Genomic DNA, 16,155 nt, shown 5'->3' on the forward strand with positions numbered 1-16,155 from the left:
AGGCTCTGCAGTTAACAGTCCTTAGTAATGCCTTTGTAATGCAGATCAGTAGTATTTGCCTGAAGCTTCCTGAATCAAGGCCTAAAAGTAAATCATGGCCCAGGGTGGACTGTGGAGAAAGCCTGAGATTACGCTGCTGACAATATATGAAATTTACTGTTGTAACCAAATCCACATACAAGGAAGGATTTGATCAACTAGTCCAAGACACTACAACCCAAAGACAACAAATTCTTGCATTTACAAGAAAGAAAATCTCTCCCACCTTGGCCAGATATATCAGCTGCAAAACCATACAGATCAGCACCTTGAGCTAATAAAAGTTTTAGAAGTCAACTTCCACAGCGAAAATCAATGTAGGCAGAAGGTTTAGAACAGAATTCCCAGGTAGGGAGGAAGTGAATTTCAGAGCAAGCGCTTAGGGAAGGAAATTCCTCTGTACATATTAGCCACATTGAGCATAGCCACCGTGCCAGCCTCAGTAGTGAACAGAACATTCACTTGCCCTGTTACTGGTGGTAGAGAGAGAAATGGAAAGGCAGGGCAGATGTGAAAGCTGTGACTAGAGCTGTGAGGATGAACCACAGCAGTCCTACAGTTTCTGCTAACCCCTGTGACTTGCCAAGGTGTTCAAGCAGTAGAAATAAGGAAGCAGGTTAAGAAAAAAAAAAAAAAGGCAAGAGCCTTCTGATTTTTTTTTTTTTTTTTGCTGTACGCGGGCCTCTCACTGTTGTGGCCTCTCCCGTTGCGGAGCACAGGCTCCGGACGCACAGGCTCAGCGGCCATGGCTCACGGGCCCAGCTGCTCCGCGGCATATGGGATCCTCCCAGACCGGGGCACGAACCCGTATCCCCTGCATCGGCAGGCGGACTCTCAACCACTGCGCCACCAGGGAGGCCCGAGCCTTCTGATTTAAGTAAAGGTAACCAGATACAACTAACTAAAATGAAGCAGTACAAGGAGGGGGTGATTTATAGACCAGCAATTGGTGGCTGAAGGCACATAACTAATCAAGAATATAATAGGGGAGCTCCTGAGTCAACGACAAAGATCCCAGCCACAGTGACGTCTGGAGGTCAGGCCTGCTGATCCAGCAGCACAGGAGAGGAACACTGGGCCTAAGCCTTCACGGAACCACGCAAACGTTGGCTCAATTCAGCAGATGCTCCTAACCAGATCAAAGAAACACCACAGTGCAAAGCTAACAAGATCAACAGGGGCCACAGAATCAGCTCTGGACCATTCTGGTTGAAGATACAGAGGAAGAATGCTAGGTTTTGGAGCGGGAGGAGAGCTACAGCAACCGGATGCCAGGCTGCTTCTGCTGCCCCTCAGACAGCACCTCCAGGGCTGCTAGCTCTGGAGCCTTGGCTATCTCACTATCAGGAGTCACAGATTCAAATGGCCACGGGGCTGGACAGGAAATGCAAAGGAGTGAGGCAGTCCAGGTGGGGACGCGTGAGCTGGAGACCACAGTCCTGCTACGAACAAGGCAGGCCCTGCTCAGCTGCAGCTGATAGGCTGCCTCATGGGGATTCAGGTCCAGCGTTCCCTAAACTACTGTTTCAGAAGCCAGAGATCTAAATTTTTATGTCAACTTGACTTTAAATGTTGGCAGCAGACCAAACCAAAGCACAACTGCAGGCCACGTCTGGCCCACAGGCTTCCCAGTTTGCAGCCCCTGATCTGGAGGCTGATCAACAAGAATCGCCCAAGTCCCTTAAACACCCCCACCGCACTTCTGAGGCCTTGGGGGAAGAAAGGTCTCGTGAACCTGACTGGAGAACAGGCCCGGGAACTGCAGCAGCTGGTGACGTTCCTGTTTACTTGGTACTCCACTGAAAAGAAGAGAGCAGACACCAGAGGATCTTTCTAGTAGAAGCAAGTGTGGCCTTCAAAGAGCCCCAGACAAGAGTCAAAGATGAGATCACTCAGGTGGCTCAAGAAAGGAAAAGGATTTATTAGCCCATTTCTAGGACAGGGACCCGGGGGCAGTGGCCGGGTTCAGTGTTCTCACATTCAGAGGGAAGAAAAGGCCGCAGGGAAACCCGCCTGACTGCCTTCACTCGTTCTCATCTATACAGCTTTGTGCTCACAAAAACCATCCTCTTCTCCTGCAGGGAGAACACAGGGCCCGGAGGGAGAGAATGGCTTGGCTTTACTCTTGGCCTTTACAGACAGAGCCTGGGCTGGGGACCCAGGGCATCAGCCATTCTGTTCACACGGAGCAAAACTTGGGTCTGGAAGGGATAGGCAGCGGGGCTCTGGCCAGCCATTCTGAAGGTCTGCTGCACCAAGCCCGAAGCACGGGCTGCTTCCGCTCCTTGACGCTTCAGGCAGATCTTAACTTTATTTATAAACAAGACGAAAATCCAAGCAGCATTAATTTAGGGGAACAAAAAATGGTTTAAAAAAAAAACCATGGAGGGGCAGGACAAGGAGGTGGTGAGCATCCAGAATAGGAGGAGGAGGAAGCAGGAAGAGCCAGAATTCCACTGGGTGCCGAATGTGCTTCTGCGTCTCTGCAGCCGGGGAGGCCCTTCCTTCCTGCTCCCCCAGCTGATGGCCAGACAGCAGAGGGGATGCTGTAGTGACTTTAGGACAAGCCCTGGAGCCCTGTCTGGCCACTGCCATGGGGAGTACCATGGATTGACCCCAATCAACTCCCACCTTCACCATCACGCATGTGAAGAAGGTTTTTAACTCTCCTGTCCAAAGTCCTCTGAGAATTTCTTCACTTTCAGGAGGTCATCTGCATTCACGGTGGGCCGAGTGGTGGCCAAAGACCGGAGCATGTCCGACTGCAAAGACAAGTGCTTGTGGGTGAGGGAGGCTGGGCTCCAGGGCCTCAGCCTGCCTTAGTCTCAGCCCCATGCAGTCCAGGGTGGGAAGAGCCCTGCCACCAAAGTCACGCCCCAGCCCCTAATGCAGAACTCCCGTTGCCTGGCTTCTGCCTGAAGGCCTCCTGGGGCAGGGACGCTCCCCTCCTGAGGCAGCTCATGTCATTTCCAGACGGCCTACTTCCGGTTGAGAGAATCTAAGTTCCCATTATCTCTTAACTCATGTGAGAAGCTCTTTTCCAACTGCACGCCCACCACACCAGGCCCAATGGCAAACACTTGCCTCACAGAACTGGCAAGACCACGATAAGGAGAGGCCAAGAACAGTCAGATGAAAGGCTGCCTATGCAACTGCACCAAATCAAACCGTGCTGACAGACATTTACTGGTTCCTTCTGTGTACAGAACAAGCTCTGTGTAGTCCTCTCTCCCAGCTGGCCACTTACCATGCAAACCACAGGCTCTAAGAGTTTGTCACCGGGGACATCCATCCAAGTCATCTCCATGGCCCCTGGGTCCCCTGGTGAGCATGGGGTCAGGAGGTCGTCAATCATAATGCTAGGGTTGGTGCGGGAAGGGCCACAGACCTGAAACCAAACAGGAGTTTGACTGGCTGGAGGGGTTGCCCCTTGGCGTTTGGGGAAGGGGCAGGACGTCTCAGGTTTCTGAGTCCTGAGCAGAAGGTAATAGCATGGTATGAACAAATGCCTGGGTTTCTAGATCATCAGTCTGATCTGACTGATGGGCTCCTTCAAACCCTTGGGCTGGGCAGTCACTGTGGCTCCAAGTCTGATTTCAGAGGTTCGTGATCAGCATGCTATTCCAGCTACTACTCTCTGGAATCTCAATCTGTGGCCCAAATACCTAGAAAGCTTCCTCTTCCTCATCAGCTCCATCAAATCTCACCACAAGTGCAGTGACATCAAAATGTTTTTCCAACCGAAGGCTGCGTGCTCCATTGGCAACATCTCCCCAAATATCCCCAAGGCTCAATCCCTCCCGTCCTTCAACTCTTGACTTAGTGTCACCCAGTATGGCATATCCTTTAAAAGTGAAACCTACCCACACACCCTCCAAACCTCAGAAACACCAGACCTCCCTCCCCGGCTCTGTCTTCCCCTCATTACCCTCTAAGAAATGAGTTTTTATTTTGTTTGTTGTCTTGTCTCCCCCACTAAAAATGAGGCTCCTGTAGGGCAGGGATTTTTGTCTGCTGTGGTCACAAATGTCTCCCCAACACCTAGAACAGTGCCAGGCACACAGTAGGACCCTCGGCGACACCTGACAAACATCTGCTGTGTGAATGGAGTTCCTCTTCATGGTGTGTGATTTTGTGCCCACTGCTTTCAGACATGCAGCAGGGTCTACCACGCGCATCAGCACAGTGCTGACTGCAGGGGTGGCAGAGGTGACAGTCATGGTGCCCTGTCCTCGAGCATCACACAATCTGAGATGGTCGCCCTCCAGCCAGAACTGCAGGGGAAGTGGAAGCAGGTGCAACCCCAGCCCCTGGAGTCAGAGAGCTCACCATGCACTTACCCTTGGCTCCCCAGGAGACCCAAAATGTGTCACCCAAGCAGCCAGAAAGCCAATATCCCCTTTCCTGTGACACTTTCTAAGCAATTCCTTGCTGGCCCACTCACCTTTCTGAAGTGTGTTGCTGACTGTACTTTCCTCACGGGCTGCATGAGGGAATCCCGCACGATGATGCTGATGTCTGCGCCCGAGTAGCCTTCCGTCTTCCGGGCCAGCTCGTGGATGTTGGCTTCTGTGAGGTTGTGAGGAGTGCTCCCCAGATGCAACCGGAACATCTGGGCACGGGCAGCCTCCTCCGGCAATGGGATATAAATTCGCTTTTCAAACCTAGAGAGACAAGCACATGGCAGGACTTGAGAGCGGATGGCGGGATGGTCTCAATGGAGAGGCTCGGGGGGCCCTCCAGAAGCCGGCTTCACTAAGGGCTCTGCAGACACGGAGAAGCCGCCAGAGAAACGGGGTCAGGCTGCACCCCCTGCTGCCAGCAGCAGGTTGACCACGGCTGGAGACGGATCTCGGCCCCTGGCTCCTACTGGGGAAGACTCACCTCCTTCTAATGGCTGAATCCAAAACCCACGGGATGTTTGTGGCACCAAGTACCAGAGTCCCATCATTGTTATTCCCCACCCCTGTGGAGAAAGGGAAACACAGACGCCAACTCAACACCTGCAACGATCAGTCAGAACCTGTGGGAAGGACCTCAGTGACTTTGCGTCCTGAACTGGAGCTGTCCCTGTGACACCACCATCAGGGACCCGGCTGGCTTTACTTGGGTGAAGAGCCCTACAGCCCTGCCTGCCTTGGGAGGGGCGGAGAGGTGGCCGGCCAAGGCCGCAGTAACCTCTCCTCAATGAGAAGGAGCTAAGAATTGCTTCTCTGATATCCCCTCCACCGAAAGGACAGTCAGATCCAGCCACAGCTAAATAATGACGCCCTAGGCTGGCTTTAGCGGGGAACGAGAACCAGGGAGGGGACCCGGGACTGGCACACACCCTGCATCTGGACCAGGAACTCTGTTTTGATCCTTCGGGCGGCCTCACTCTCATTTTCGTTGCGGGAACCGCAGAGCGAATCCACCTCGTCAATGAAGATGATGGAGGGCTTGTGCTGCCTGGCCAGCTCAAACAGGTTCTTGACTAGCCTGTGAGGGTGAGACACAGGGTTGGGATCCAGACACCTGCACACATGCCCAGCCGGGGTCCCAGGCACCACCTCTCCTCTCGCCCTTCCCTTGGACAGGCTGAGACGACAGAAAAAATGGTGGTAACAAATCCTCTGGCAGCACTGCACTGAGAGGAAGAGCAAGCCTTGGCAACAACTTCAAATCCTGGCAGCCCCGTTCATTAGCTCTGGTCTGAGGGCAAGTCACTTCCCTTCCTCTCCGCCTCAGTTTGATCGTCTGCAAAATGGGAGCCGGTGTGGGGAATAAGTTAACTGTATAAAGTCCCCAACAGAGAACACTCAGCTGAAACCCAGTTACTGTGAGTGCCTTTCCCTTCCCTTCATGAGGACTCATGGCTCCCAAGTTCCCTTCCAGTCTCTGTTGGCTCTGTCAGGACCGTGTCCCACCTGAGGAGCTAGCAAGATACCCCTCTCCCAGCTACTCTTCCCGGCCATCCACAGCGGCTCCTCTGGGAGGTGATTCCAAGGGCAGGGAAGCTGGACCACGAGCAGCTGCCAGGGCTGCCAGGAGAGTGGAGCCTGGCGGCTGACTTACTTCTCACTCTCCCCCAACCACTTAGACATCAAGTCTGAGGAGGACACAGAGAAGAAGGTAGAGTTGTTGGCCTCCGTTGCCACTGCTTTGGCCAGGTAGGATTTCCCTGTGCCAGGGGGTCCAAAGAGCAGTATTCCCCGCCAAGGGGTACGCTTGCCTACGAGAAAGAATGAACTGAAGTAAGCTTCTTCCTGATTGGGGAAAGGGAACAGAAAAAAGCAGAGGGGCCTCAGTCATGGTAAACACAGTCAGAAATGAAAAGTTCTACATGACAACTTTGCTCTAGGAGCAAAGGAGCAAAGGGAATTAAATCACCTGCCGAGGGCTTGATCCTAGCCCTGGCTCATGACCCCCAGGACCTGGCAAAGTGACACTGGCTGGCACTGGTTCCTGACCCTGCCTACCACTGAGATGGTCGAGTCAAGGTTCTAGCCACAAAAGTGTTTCTGACGCTGGAGAGAAGCCAAGGAGCAGATGACCGTGATGAGCAGGCCCTGGGCCCTTGCCTGCTAAGGGCAAAAGGGAGCCGAGCCACCATCTGCCACCTGGACACCTTCATAATGGGGGCCCTCAGCTGGTGGCCTCAGAAGCCTGATTTTTCTTCTTTTTTTTTTTGGCCACGCCACACGGCTTGCAGGATGTTAGTTCCCCGACCAGGGACTAACCTGAGACCACAGCAGTGACAGCGCAGAGTCCTAACCACTGGACCGCCAGGGAATTCCCAGAAGCCTGATATTTTTGCATCTGGGCCTAAAGTGGCTCAACTCTTACCTGTGAACAAGTGTGGGAATTTAATTGGCAAAATGACAGCTTCTTTGAGGGCCTCCTTGGCCCCCTCCAGCCCGGCCACGTCATTCCACCGAATGTTGGGCTTCTCCATCACGACAGCACCTGCAAGATGAGGGCAGAGCCTTCGACCTGGAGCCCGACTCACCAGGGGGTCCTTGCCACGTCCCCCTCCCGTCACTACAGGCCTCAAGCCTCTTACCCATCAGCTGTTCTTGCAATTTCTTTTTCTCTGGATTATCCCCTTCACTGTCACTATCGCTGCTGGGAAAGGAAACAGAAGATGACAGGCTGGAGCAAGAGGCAGTTGGCAAGGGGCCTCTCAGAGCAAGACCAGGCTCTGGCTGCCAGCCTGGTGCTAAAAAGATGCTTTCCCTGCTCAACAGTGGTGAGAGACCCACAGACAGGCACCTCGGAGATGTCGGGGCCACACATCATCAGCACTCCCCTCTGGATCCTCCAGGAAACACTCTCATAACCCACCCTCGCTCCTTCATCAAGGGCATAAGAATCGCGGCATGTGTCCTCTCTGGAAGGCTGGTGAGGGACCTGTGCTTTGGCTGGACTTCAAGAGCAGCCAGGCAAGCACCTGGAGCTGTTACTGGCCTTTCATAGGGACTCAAAACAGGACAGCAAGTGGCTGTGCCTCCAGGGCCAATCCCTATTTGGACATAAGTAACTTGCCATCCTTAAAACTCCTCCAGCCATCCTGAAGGTGCCTGCCCTCCTGCCCCGACCTCAGTGTGTCTCGTACTCTGGGCAGTCTAAGCACAGCCGTGTCCTCTCCATCCAGGAGCAGGGCCTCCCACTCTGCGGAGGCAGCTGACACACCACCTTCCTCTCTCCTACTCCCCAGCTGGGCACCCTCCCCTCACCTCCAGGACACCACTGGCCTTTGTGCTCAAACCACAGATGGGAGGTGACAGGCTGTAGAGGGAACACTGGCTTTAAAGTCAGAAACAGAGGCCCCGGGTGTGGGTCCAGACTCCATCAAGTACCAGCTCTGTGGCCGTCCCTGAACCTCTCTGAGTCTGCTGCCATATCTGTCAGATGAAGATGAGAATAACAGCAGCTGACATTTATTCGATCCTTACTGCGCTCCAAGCCCTCTTCTCAGGGCCTTACCCGCATCATCTCATTTACTCCTTAGAGCAACACTAGGAGGGAAGTCCCACTACTTTCCTCCTCCTACAGATGAGGAACCTGCAGGCCCAGGAGGGTCATGGCACTCTTCCGAGGTCACACGGCTAGGAAGTGGCAGAGCTGGGCTAGATCCTCAGAGTCTGGCTCCCCACCTTGCCCACAGCTTTTCCATACAGATCCAATGAGATGATGTATTGATAAGTGGAAGTTTCCTGTAAAGTGCCTGACGAAGGCAGCTGCAGGCATTATCACCATTATGAATAGAATTTCCCAAAAGGAAGGTGCCAGGAAAGTCCACAGCAGCATCAGCACCAAGACGACGGCGACACAGGAAACAGACACCTGTTCGTGGGGGCTCTGGTCCCCACCAGGTCCTCCGCTCTTCCGTACTCACCCCTTGCTCTCGCTCTGGTTCTCTTTGACTGGCTTCTTGCCATGCTTCTCTTTATTTCGTAAATAATCCTTCAGCTTCTCTGCCCGGTCTAGGTACTGCATGCACTTGGCTCGAATGCTCTCCTTGGCCTTGTCGCTGTGTGCCTCATCTGCAAAGAGGAACCACATAGGGGCCCCTGCGAGCCCCCGTGTGCCCGCCCTCCTCTCGCAGGGGCTCTGCGGCTGGGGAGGACCCCACGTGGGACTCACACTTGATAGCGTGCAGGAAATACTCCACAGCATGCTGGTAGAGCCGGAGGGCCTCCTCGTAGTTCTTGGCTTTATCCTCTTCTGTGGCTTTTGTCACCAGATCAATGGCTTTCTGGAAAGGCAAAACATATAACCCAGTGCTTCCCAAGAGATCTAGAAAGCCCCTGGGTTCCAGGCAGCAGGAATACACCGATAAGAGATATTGCCAGGCCCGGGAATCTGTCAGTCACAGACCTTTATGTTGGCCTACTTGTCCAACATCAACTAGAAAGGCCCTGAAAGGAAGCTTTAAAAGACAGCCGTTCCTCTTCACAATACACTCATACAGTTAAAAGCAACCTCCTTCTCAGTCAAGCAGAAGCCTGATCATATATCTCAGGTTAGGGCTCAAAGGGAGAGTTCACTTTCTATTTCACAGCTTCAGGGGAAAGAGAAATAGACCTGGACTGAGAGCCTGCAACAGGGCAAACCCCAGAACCAACTGACTGCTGTGTGGTTCAGCATGGAGGCCAGAAACCACCCTTGACCTCATGGGCCAGAGAGGAGCCAGCCAGCTAGGAAAGTCCTCCATCGACCCAAGAGTTTTATGAGATGGACCTAAAGGGATCTCTGCTTCTTTCTACTGGCCCAACTCACTTCTCTAGGTTGAAAAGAGAAGATAGTTTCCCTAAAGTTGAGACCTAGGGAAGGGATGCTTAGGCGTGTGATTCAATACACCAGTAGATCCAGGAGGAAAAGTGTGTGCTTACTCCAGAGGCATATATGAGCTGCCAGTGGAGGGGAGCGATCCTCTGGAACCTCCTAAGAACTCTGTGAGAGTCTTTGTAAACCTCTTAAACCCTGTAGGCCTGTACTCTGCCCTGAACTTAAAGCATGCTGGATCTTTCAGGCAGCTGCCCCACGACTACATATCCAGTTTTATTTATTTATTTATTTATTTATTTATTTTTGCGGTACGCGGGCCTCTCACTGTTGTGGCCTCTCCCGTTGCGGAGCACAGGCTCCGGACGCGCAGGCTCAGTGGCCATGGCTCACGGGCCCAGCCGCTCCGCGGCATGTGGGATCCTCCCGGACCGGGGCACAAACCCGTGTCCCCTGCATCGGCAGGCAGACTCTCAACCACTGCGCCACCAGGGAAGCCCCATATCCAGTTTTAGAAACCACAGCTTTACCAACCCCGGAAGCACTACCAGAATTATCCTCTGCAGGCTGATACAGCACTAGACACCAGGCAGGCAGAACCCACTGTATACATACAGTTCCGTCCACAGTGAACAATAAGCCTCCTGACCAGCTCTTGGCAGGGCCTGGGCATCTGTGCAGCCCTTTCTCATCTGAAAATAAGAAGTCTCAGAAAGACACAGGGAGTGCTACAGAACAAACAGACTGGGATAGATTAGGCCAGGCCGATGTTAAACAAACTCACCAGGTTGAAGAGAGAGGAAAGGTGAGTGTTGGCTACTGTTTTCAAGCTTCAGCTCCCTACAATATTTACAAATAGATAATGGCTAGGCACTCTGAATCTTCCTGCATAATTAGTTTAACCACAGCTTCACGTGTCTACTCTCCTCCACAAGGCCCTTCCTCCAGATAGACATGAAAGGGGTGCTCCTATCATCAGTGGCTTCTAGTTTCCAGAACACACAGCCCCAGTTCCTTTGAATTTTCCACTCTATACACTTTACTTGGGTCTGTCCTTTTGAAAGGGGGGTTCAGAACGATACTCCACGTATGCTCTGCCTCTCACATGGCAAGGCAGGCCCATCCCCTCCCTCCTTCTAGATACTCTATTAATTAATGCACCTCAGAGTACATTCGGTTGTTCTGGCAACCATAAATAGTTTTTCACATACAAGAGGACTGAGTTGCAACTTGGAGACGAACAGTTTTGCATAACAGGATGGAAAGGTGACAAATAAAACTACCAGCCCTGCTGAATCTCTAGTAACAGGTGTGCCAAAGGATGAGGATGAAAGAAAAGGGTAACAAAGGTGTGCTAACAGAGGAGGTGGCAAACTTTCTGTAAAGGACCAGAATGTAAATATTTTAGACTTTCCTGCCATACAATCTCTGTTGCAACTACTCAACTCTGTCTCTGTAGCTCCAAAGCAGCCACAGACAATATGTAAACGAATGAGCAGAGATGTGTTCCAATAAAACTTTATTTATAGATACTGAAATTTGAATTTCATGATTTTCACATATCATGAAATATCCCTTTTTTCAGACACTTAAAAACGTAAAAACCGGGCTTCCCTGGTGGCGCAGTGGTTGGGAGTCCGCCTGCCGATGCAGGGGACGCAGGTTCGTGCCCCGGTCCGGGAGGATCCCGCATGCCACGGAGCGGCTGGGCCCGTGAGCCATGGCCGCTGAGCCTGTGGGTCCAGAGCCTGTGCTCCGCAGCGGGAGAGGCCACAGCAGTGAGAGGCCCACGTACCGCAAAACAAAAAAAAACAAAACAAAAAAACCCCGTAAAAACCTAGGATACGATGTTAAGTGAAAGAAGCCAGTCACACTGGACCACATATTATAATTCCATTTATATGAAATGCCCGGAATACGGAAATGCAACAGAGAGTAGATTAGTGTTTGCCTAGGGTTAGGGGGAACAGAGGGACCAGGAGGGGGGATGTGTGCTAAAGGGGCCAGCGTTTCTTTCTGGGGTGATGAAAGTGTTCTAAAAGTGATTGTGGTGATGGTTGCACAACTATGAATATACTATAAGCACTGAACTGTACACTTTAAATAGGTGAATTGTATGGCATGTGAGCTATATCTTAATAAAGCTGTTCTTCTAAAAAAAGGAAAAAACATTCTTATCTCACAAGCCCAATAAAATCTGGGCAGGTGGGATCTGCAGGCCATGTTTGTCGACCCGTGTGATAACAGCTTCTGCTGGTGGATGGTGGGGCTTGGCTTTGGACTCCAGCAAATTCCTGGCTTAGTACCCCACTGTATTCCACGCCTCTGTTCCTCTCTTTTTGTCCACCTGGAGTAGCCATCCCTCCTCCACCTCCAGGTATGTGCATGCTCCCCCATCCTTTGACCACCCAGCCAAATGCCTCTTCTTCAATGACCTCTTGCCCAACTCCCCCAAGCACTGTGTCTGTCATCACTGAATGAGCACTTAGTATGTAACCGACACTGTGTTAAGAATGCTTTACCTGACTTACTCAATCTAGAGCCACTATCACAACCACCCTATACAGGGTATTACCCCACTTTACTGACGGAAAACCCGAGATTCCAAGATCAGCTAACGAGCGCCCAAGGTCACATGCTAGTGAGTGGCAGAGCCGAGATTCAAGCTCAGGTCGGAGGCAAAACAGTTTCTGTTTTCCGGCCCAGGAAATGCTGGCAGCACCTGGAGGATGGGTCAGTCATGCATCCAGGTGGCGCCACCCCAGCACCACCCGACGCGATCTAGGGAATGAATGAAGGGTCTTTGGCCGAGAAGAGGAAATCGGAGACCGTGGAAGGAGCGGGGGTTTGTTCGAAGGGAAGCAGGAGGAGGAGGAGGGGAAGCCAGCGGCCCGACCGCGGGCCCGAGCTTCCCGGGTGTCGCTTGTGAGGCCCGGGTGAGGCTGATCCCCAGGGCAGTCCCGGGGCGCCGGCTACACGTAGCGGCGTCGGGGCTCTGCGCGGCCGAGAGAGCCGGGCGTTCTGGACGGGAGGCGACCCTCGGCTCCGACCGCGAGAAAAGAGAAACGGGCGGAGGCGACGACAGGGCGACGGGGCGGGGGCGCAAGGCCAGGGCTCCGAGGAGGCCGCCCGCCTGCCCGCTCGCAGGCCCCGCCGCGCCTCCTTCGGCCTCCTCAAGCGGGGCCGGGCCGCGCCGCGCCGCGCCGAGGTACCTGGAGGGTTGACGTTGTCATTTCATCTCCTGGGTCCGCCCCACACCCCGCGTAGCTGCTTGCAGCCTCGGTCCGGCCCCGAGAGCCAAGGAGCTGGTTCGGCGCGGGTAGCCCGGCGGGTCGGCGGTGGGCGCGGGCAGGGTGGCCGGTCGCAGGGGAGCGGAGTCCGAGGGCGAGCGAGTAGCGCGGCCCAGAGCGGTCGGGCCCGAGCCGCACGGCTGCCCCCCGGCGGCCACGACCGGCACTGCATGCGCCGCTCCCCGCCGTGGCTGTGGGACTAGGGCCCGGACGGGGCAAGGGGCGTGTCGGGGGTGGGGCGCGACTGGGGGCCCGAGGGGGCGGGGCCAGAAGCAGAGCGGAATGGAATCCTCAAGTCCTGGATCCCACTTTGAATAAAACAGCACCTATAAGGCAGTTTTTACTCGCAGAATAAGCCTGACTTCCCAGAGCTTTGGGTTCCTGATGTTTAACAGGGTATAATAATAATTAGTATATACCTTGTCTGCCTTTCGGAGAAGATGAATGAGCTAGCTAATGTAAACAGTGTACCCTACACTGGGGCTCAGTCCCTGGTAACAGGTTATTATGAGGCCGGTGGTGCTGTCTGAAGCCAATTCTGTTTTCCTTTATACTACTTTTCTCCTTAGGAAAGTGATTTTCTTAGGCTTCCAAAGCTGGGGGCTCTACCAAGGTGAACTTAAGCAGAGCAGATTGGTTGTTCACATTCATTGAGTTCAGCATGTTTAAAAAACCAATAGGAAGGATCTAGTAAAGAAAGCTAGCCAACGGGAATAGGACCAAAGCCTAGGTGGTTGGATTGGCTGCAGACATTACAGTGGGAGCAGAGAAGATAGTTGCCTACCTAGGCTGGCCAGAAGGTAACAAGAAGTTAGGAGAGTACCTTTGGATGGATTCTGTTTTCTTGGTGAATTAGAAGGAAAGAGAATCTGCTGAGAGAGAGGGAGAGAAGGTAGAAGGCCTGGGGTGTGAGGAGAGTAGGGATGGTTTGAAATCATTTCAAGTGAACTGTGTTAAGGGCAAACCTGGTAAAGGGTGGCAACTTCTATAAATGTATAGAGATGACAATTTGCTTTGGATTTTTCTCCCCGGTACTCAGCCGCTCGAGTGCGGGTTCATCCGTGAGGCTGCCATGAAGGTAGAGCAGCAAGGGAATTCACAGGTTTGGTGAGTGTGGTACTGCAATGGAATCAGAGCCAGGTAAGGTGGGAAGTGAATAGGGAGAAAGTAAAAGTGTCAGTGGACTAATTGAGGACTCCAAAGATTGAAAGATAGTCACAGTGGGAACACACTGGAGAGGGATGCTTCAGTTTTTAATTTTGGAAATGGCTGTTTCAGGTATAACACAGTCAAGGGGCTACCATGGGAGCTGGAGGATGGGTGAGATGGAGTGAAGGGGGCATCATCACACATGGGGAGTTCAAGGAACCAAAAGACCCGGTGCTGAGCATCCCTGTGGACACTGGAGTCAGGATAATGGCAGGAGTGGCAGGACAAGGCCTTTGAGGAGTCTGGGTGAGATGAGGAGGCAGACACCCTCCAAATCATGGCTTCTCAGCTTCTACCCTGAAACACTGCTCTTTTAGACACTGATGGCTGAGTGGGGAGGCTTTCATTTGATGTCTGGCACCAATGATGTTATGTTATAGTCACTATGCTTTTGCATCATTGAGAGCGCAGGGCTGGGGCTTTTCCAGGGGCCTGGCACAAGACAGATACTCAATATCTGCTGGAAGAACTAATAATTAACTAAAGAATTAATAAGCAAACAAAAGAGAGGGATCTAACTGGTGGATAAGCGTGAAACAGAGAAACTGAGAACATATTAACTCCACTTATTTGATAGGCTGTTCCAGCTGGAAGACAGAATTAAAATGAAAAGTCCCTACAATTAGAGAGGTTTGTATTAGCCTGCTAGGGCTGCCATAACAACATACCACAGGGTGGCTTAAACAATAGAAATATATTTTCTCACAGTTCTGTAAGCTAGAAGTTCAAGACCAAGGTGCTAGCAGGGTTGGTTGGTTTCTTCTGAGGCCTCTTTTCTAGGCTTACACATGGCCACACTTTTGCTGTGTCCTCAGAGAGTCTTTCCTCTGTTCACGTGAGCCATGGAATTTCTTTGTCCAAATTTCCTCTTCTTATAAGGACACCAGTCAGACTGGATTAGGGTCCATCTTAATGGGATCATTTTAACTGGATCACCTCTTTAAAGGCTCTATTTCCAAATACATTCTGAGGCGCTGAGGGTAGGGCTCAATGTATGAATTTTGGTGGGATACAGTTCAGCCCATAGCAAGGGCTGGCGGGGTTGAGTTCCACTGGCTGTGTTCATCTTCCCTTTGTTCTGCCTACTCTGCTCTGACCTCTTGCTTAGCTTGTCTTGCGTGAGCCTGCTGTCCAGACACTGACTGCTTTACAAGGCAGAGCTTCTGGGAGGAAGCCCCGCCTCCTAGAGGAACTTCTGTCCTGAGCAGCCGCTTCTGATGATGGGAAACCAGAACTCCTCCCCATCCCACTGGATCACTGGTCGTTGACTTTCTTCTAGGATGCTAGCTTGAAAACAGGCTCTGAGGACACCTCAGTTCTGCAGTGGTGTTGCCATTGCTGGGGATGGAGGTGTGAATGGAGGAAGGAAAGGGGGAATAAAGGCACTAAATCTAAGTTATTTGTGGGCTGGCGCATGGAGCATGTTTAGGCTTGATTCTGAATCGGATCAATAACTTCATGTTCTTTTTCACTAGAGCGGAAATCAGATTCTCAGCTCCCACATTTTAGGTAGAAAGTCATTGACTTGCAAATGCCCAATTCCATTTGCTCTTTTTTTTTTTTAAGTAGTTGATTTACAATGTTGTGATAGTTTCAGGTGTACAGCAAAGTGATTCAGATATATATATATTTTTTCAGACTCTTTTCCATTATAGGTTATTACAAGATATTGAATATAGTTCCTTGTGCTATGCAGTAGGTCTTTGTTGTTTATCTATTTTATATATATAGTAGTGTGTATCTATTAATCCAAAACTCCTAATTTATTGCCCCCCTCTTCCCCTTTGGTAACCGTAAGTTTGTTTTCTATGTCTATGACTCTATTTCTCTTTTGTAAATACGTTCATTAGTATCATTTTTTTAGATTCCACATATAAGTGGTATCATATATCTGTCTTTCTCTTTCTGACTTACTTCGCTTAGTATGATAATCTCTAGGTTCATCCATTTTACTGCAAATGGCATTATGTCATCCTTTCTTATGGCTGAGTAATATTCTGTTGTATATATGTACCACATCTTTATCCATTCCTCTGTCGATGTACATTTAGGTTGCTTCCATGTCTTGGCTATTGTGAATAGTGCTGCCATGAACACTGGGGTGCATGTATCTTTTTGAATTAGAGTTTTCATCTTTTCCGGATATGTGCCCAGGAGTGGAATTGCTGGATGTTATGGTAAATTTATCTATAAGCTTTTTAAGGAACCTCCACACTGTTCTCCATAGTGGCTGCCCATTTGTTCTTTCTTGCACAGCACTTTTCTGTATTGGGTTCTGTTGATGCTGAGAATGTGGCACTTGTTGTAAACCCAAGCTTGGACTAGTGAATCAACTCTCCTTAGCCAATAC

At 51.5% G+C, this 16,155-nt stretch overlaps 1 protein-coding gene across 1 annotated transcript; it reads right to left on the reverse strand.

The window, feature by feature from the left end:
- Positions 1-1,940: 1,940 nt before the first annotated feature.
- VPS4A (vacuolar protein sorting 4 homolog A) lies at positions 1,941-12,679 on the reverse strand. The gene is made up of 11 exons (XM_082605630.1): positions 12,519-12,679; positions 8,665-8,776; positions 8,417-8,564; positions 7,082-7,143; positions 6,865-6,984; positions 6,094-6,250; positions 5,369-5,517; positions 4,924-5,005; positions 4,484-4,703; positions 3,287-3,427; positions 1,941-2,801 (listed from the first exon to the last, which is right to left on the reverse strand). Exons 1-11 carry the CDS (start codon positions 12,537-12,539, stop codon positions 2,700-2,702), a joined length of 1,314 nt encoding a protein of 437 aa, XP_082461756.1. The 5' UTR covers positions 12,540-12,679; the 3' UTR covers positions 1,941-2,699.
- Positions 12,680-16,155: the final 3,476 nt, after the last annotated feature.

This window comes from Mesoplodon mirus, assembly GCF_964341445.2.
Source record: "Mesoplodon mirus genome assembly, chromosome: 19".
Classification (NCBI taxonomy): Eukaryota; Metazoa; Chordata; class Mammalia; order Artiodactyla; family Ziphiidae; genus Mesoplodon; species Mesoplodon mirus.

What these genes read in the sequence shown, in the direction of transcription:
- VPS4A (XM_082605630.1), bottom strand. Translation starts at nt 12,539, where the DNA reads ATGACAACGTCAACCCTCCAG. An exon ending in ATTGCAAGAACAGCTGATGG is followed by an intron (nt 6,985 to 7,081) that starts GTAAGAGGCTTG and finishes CTCATCTTGCAG; the next exon opens with GTGCTGTCGTGATGGAGAAG. An exon ending in ATTCCCACACTTGTTCACAG is followed by an intron (nt 6,251 to 6,864) that starts GTAAGAGTTGAG and finishes TCTTTCTCGTAG; the next exon opens with GCAAGCGTACCCCTTGGCGG.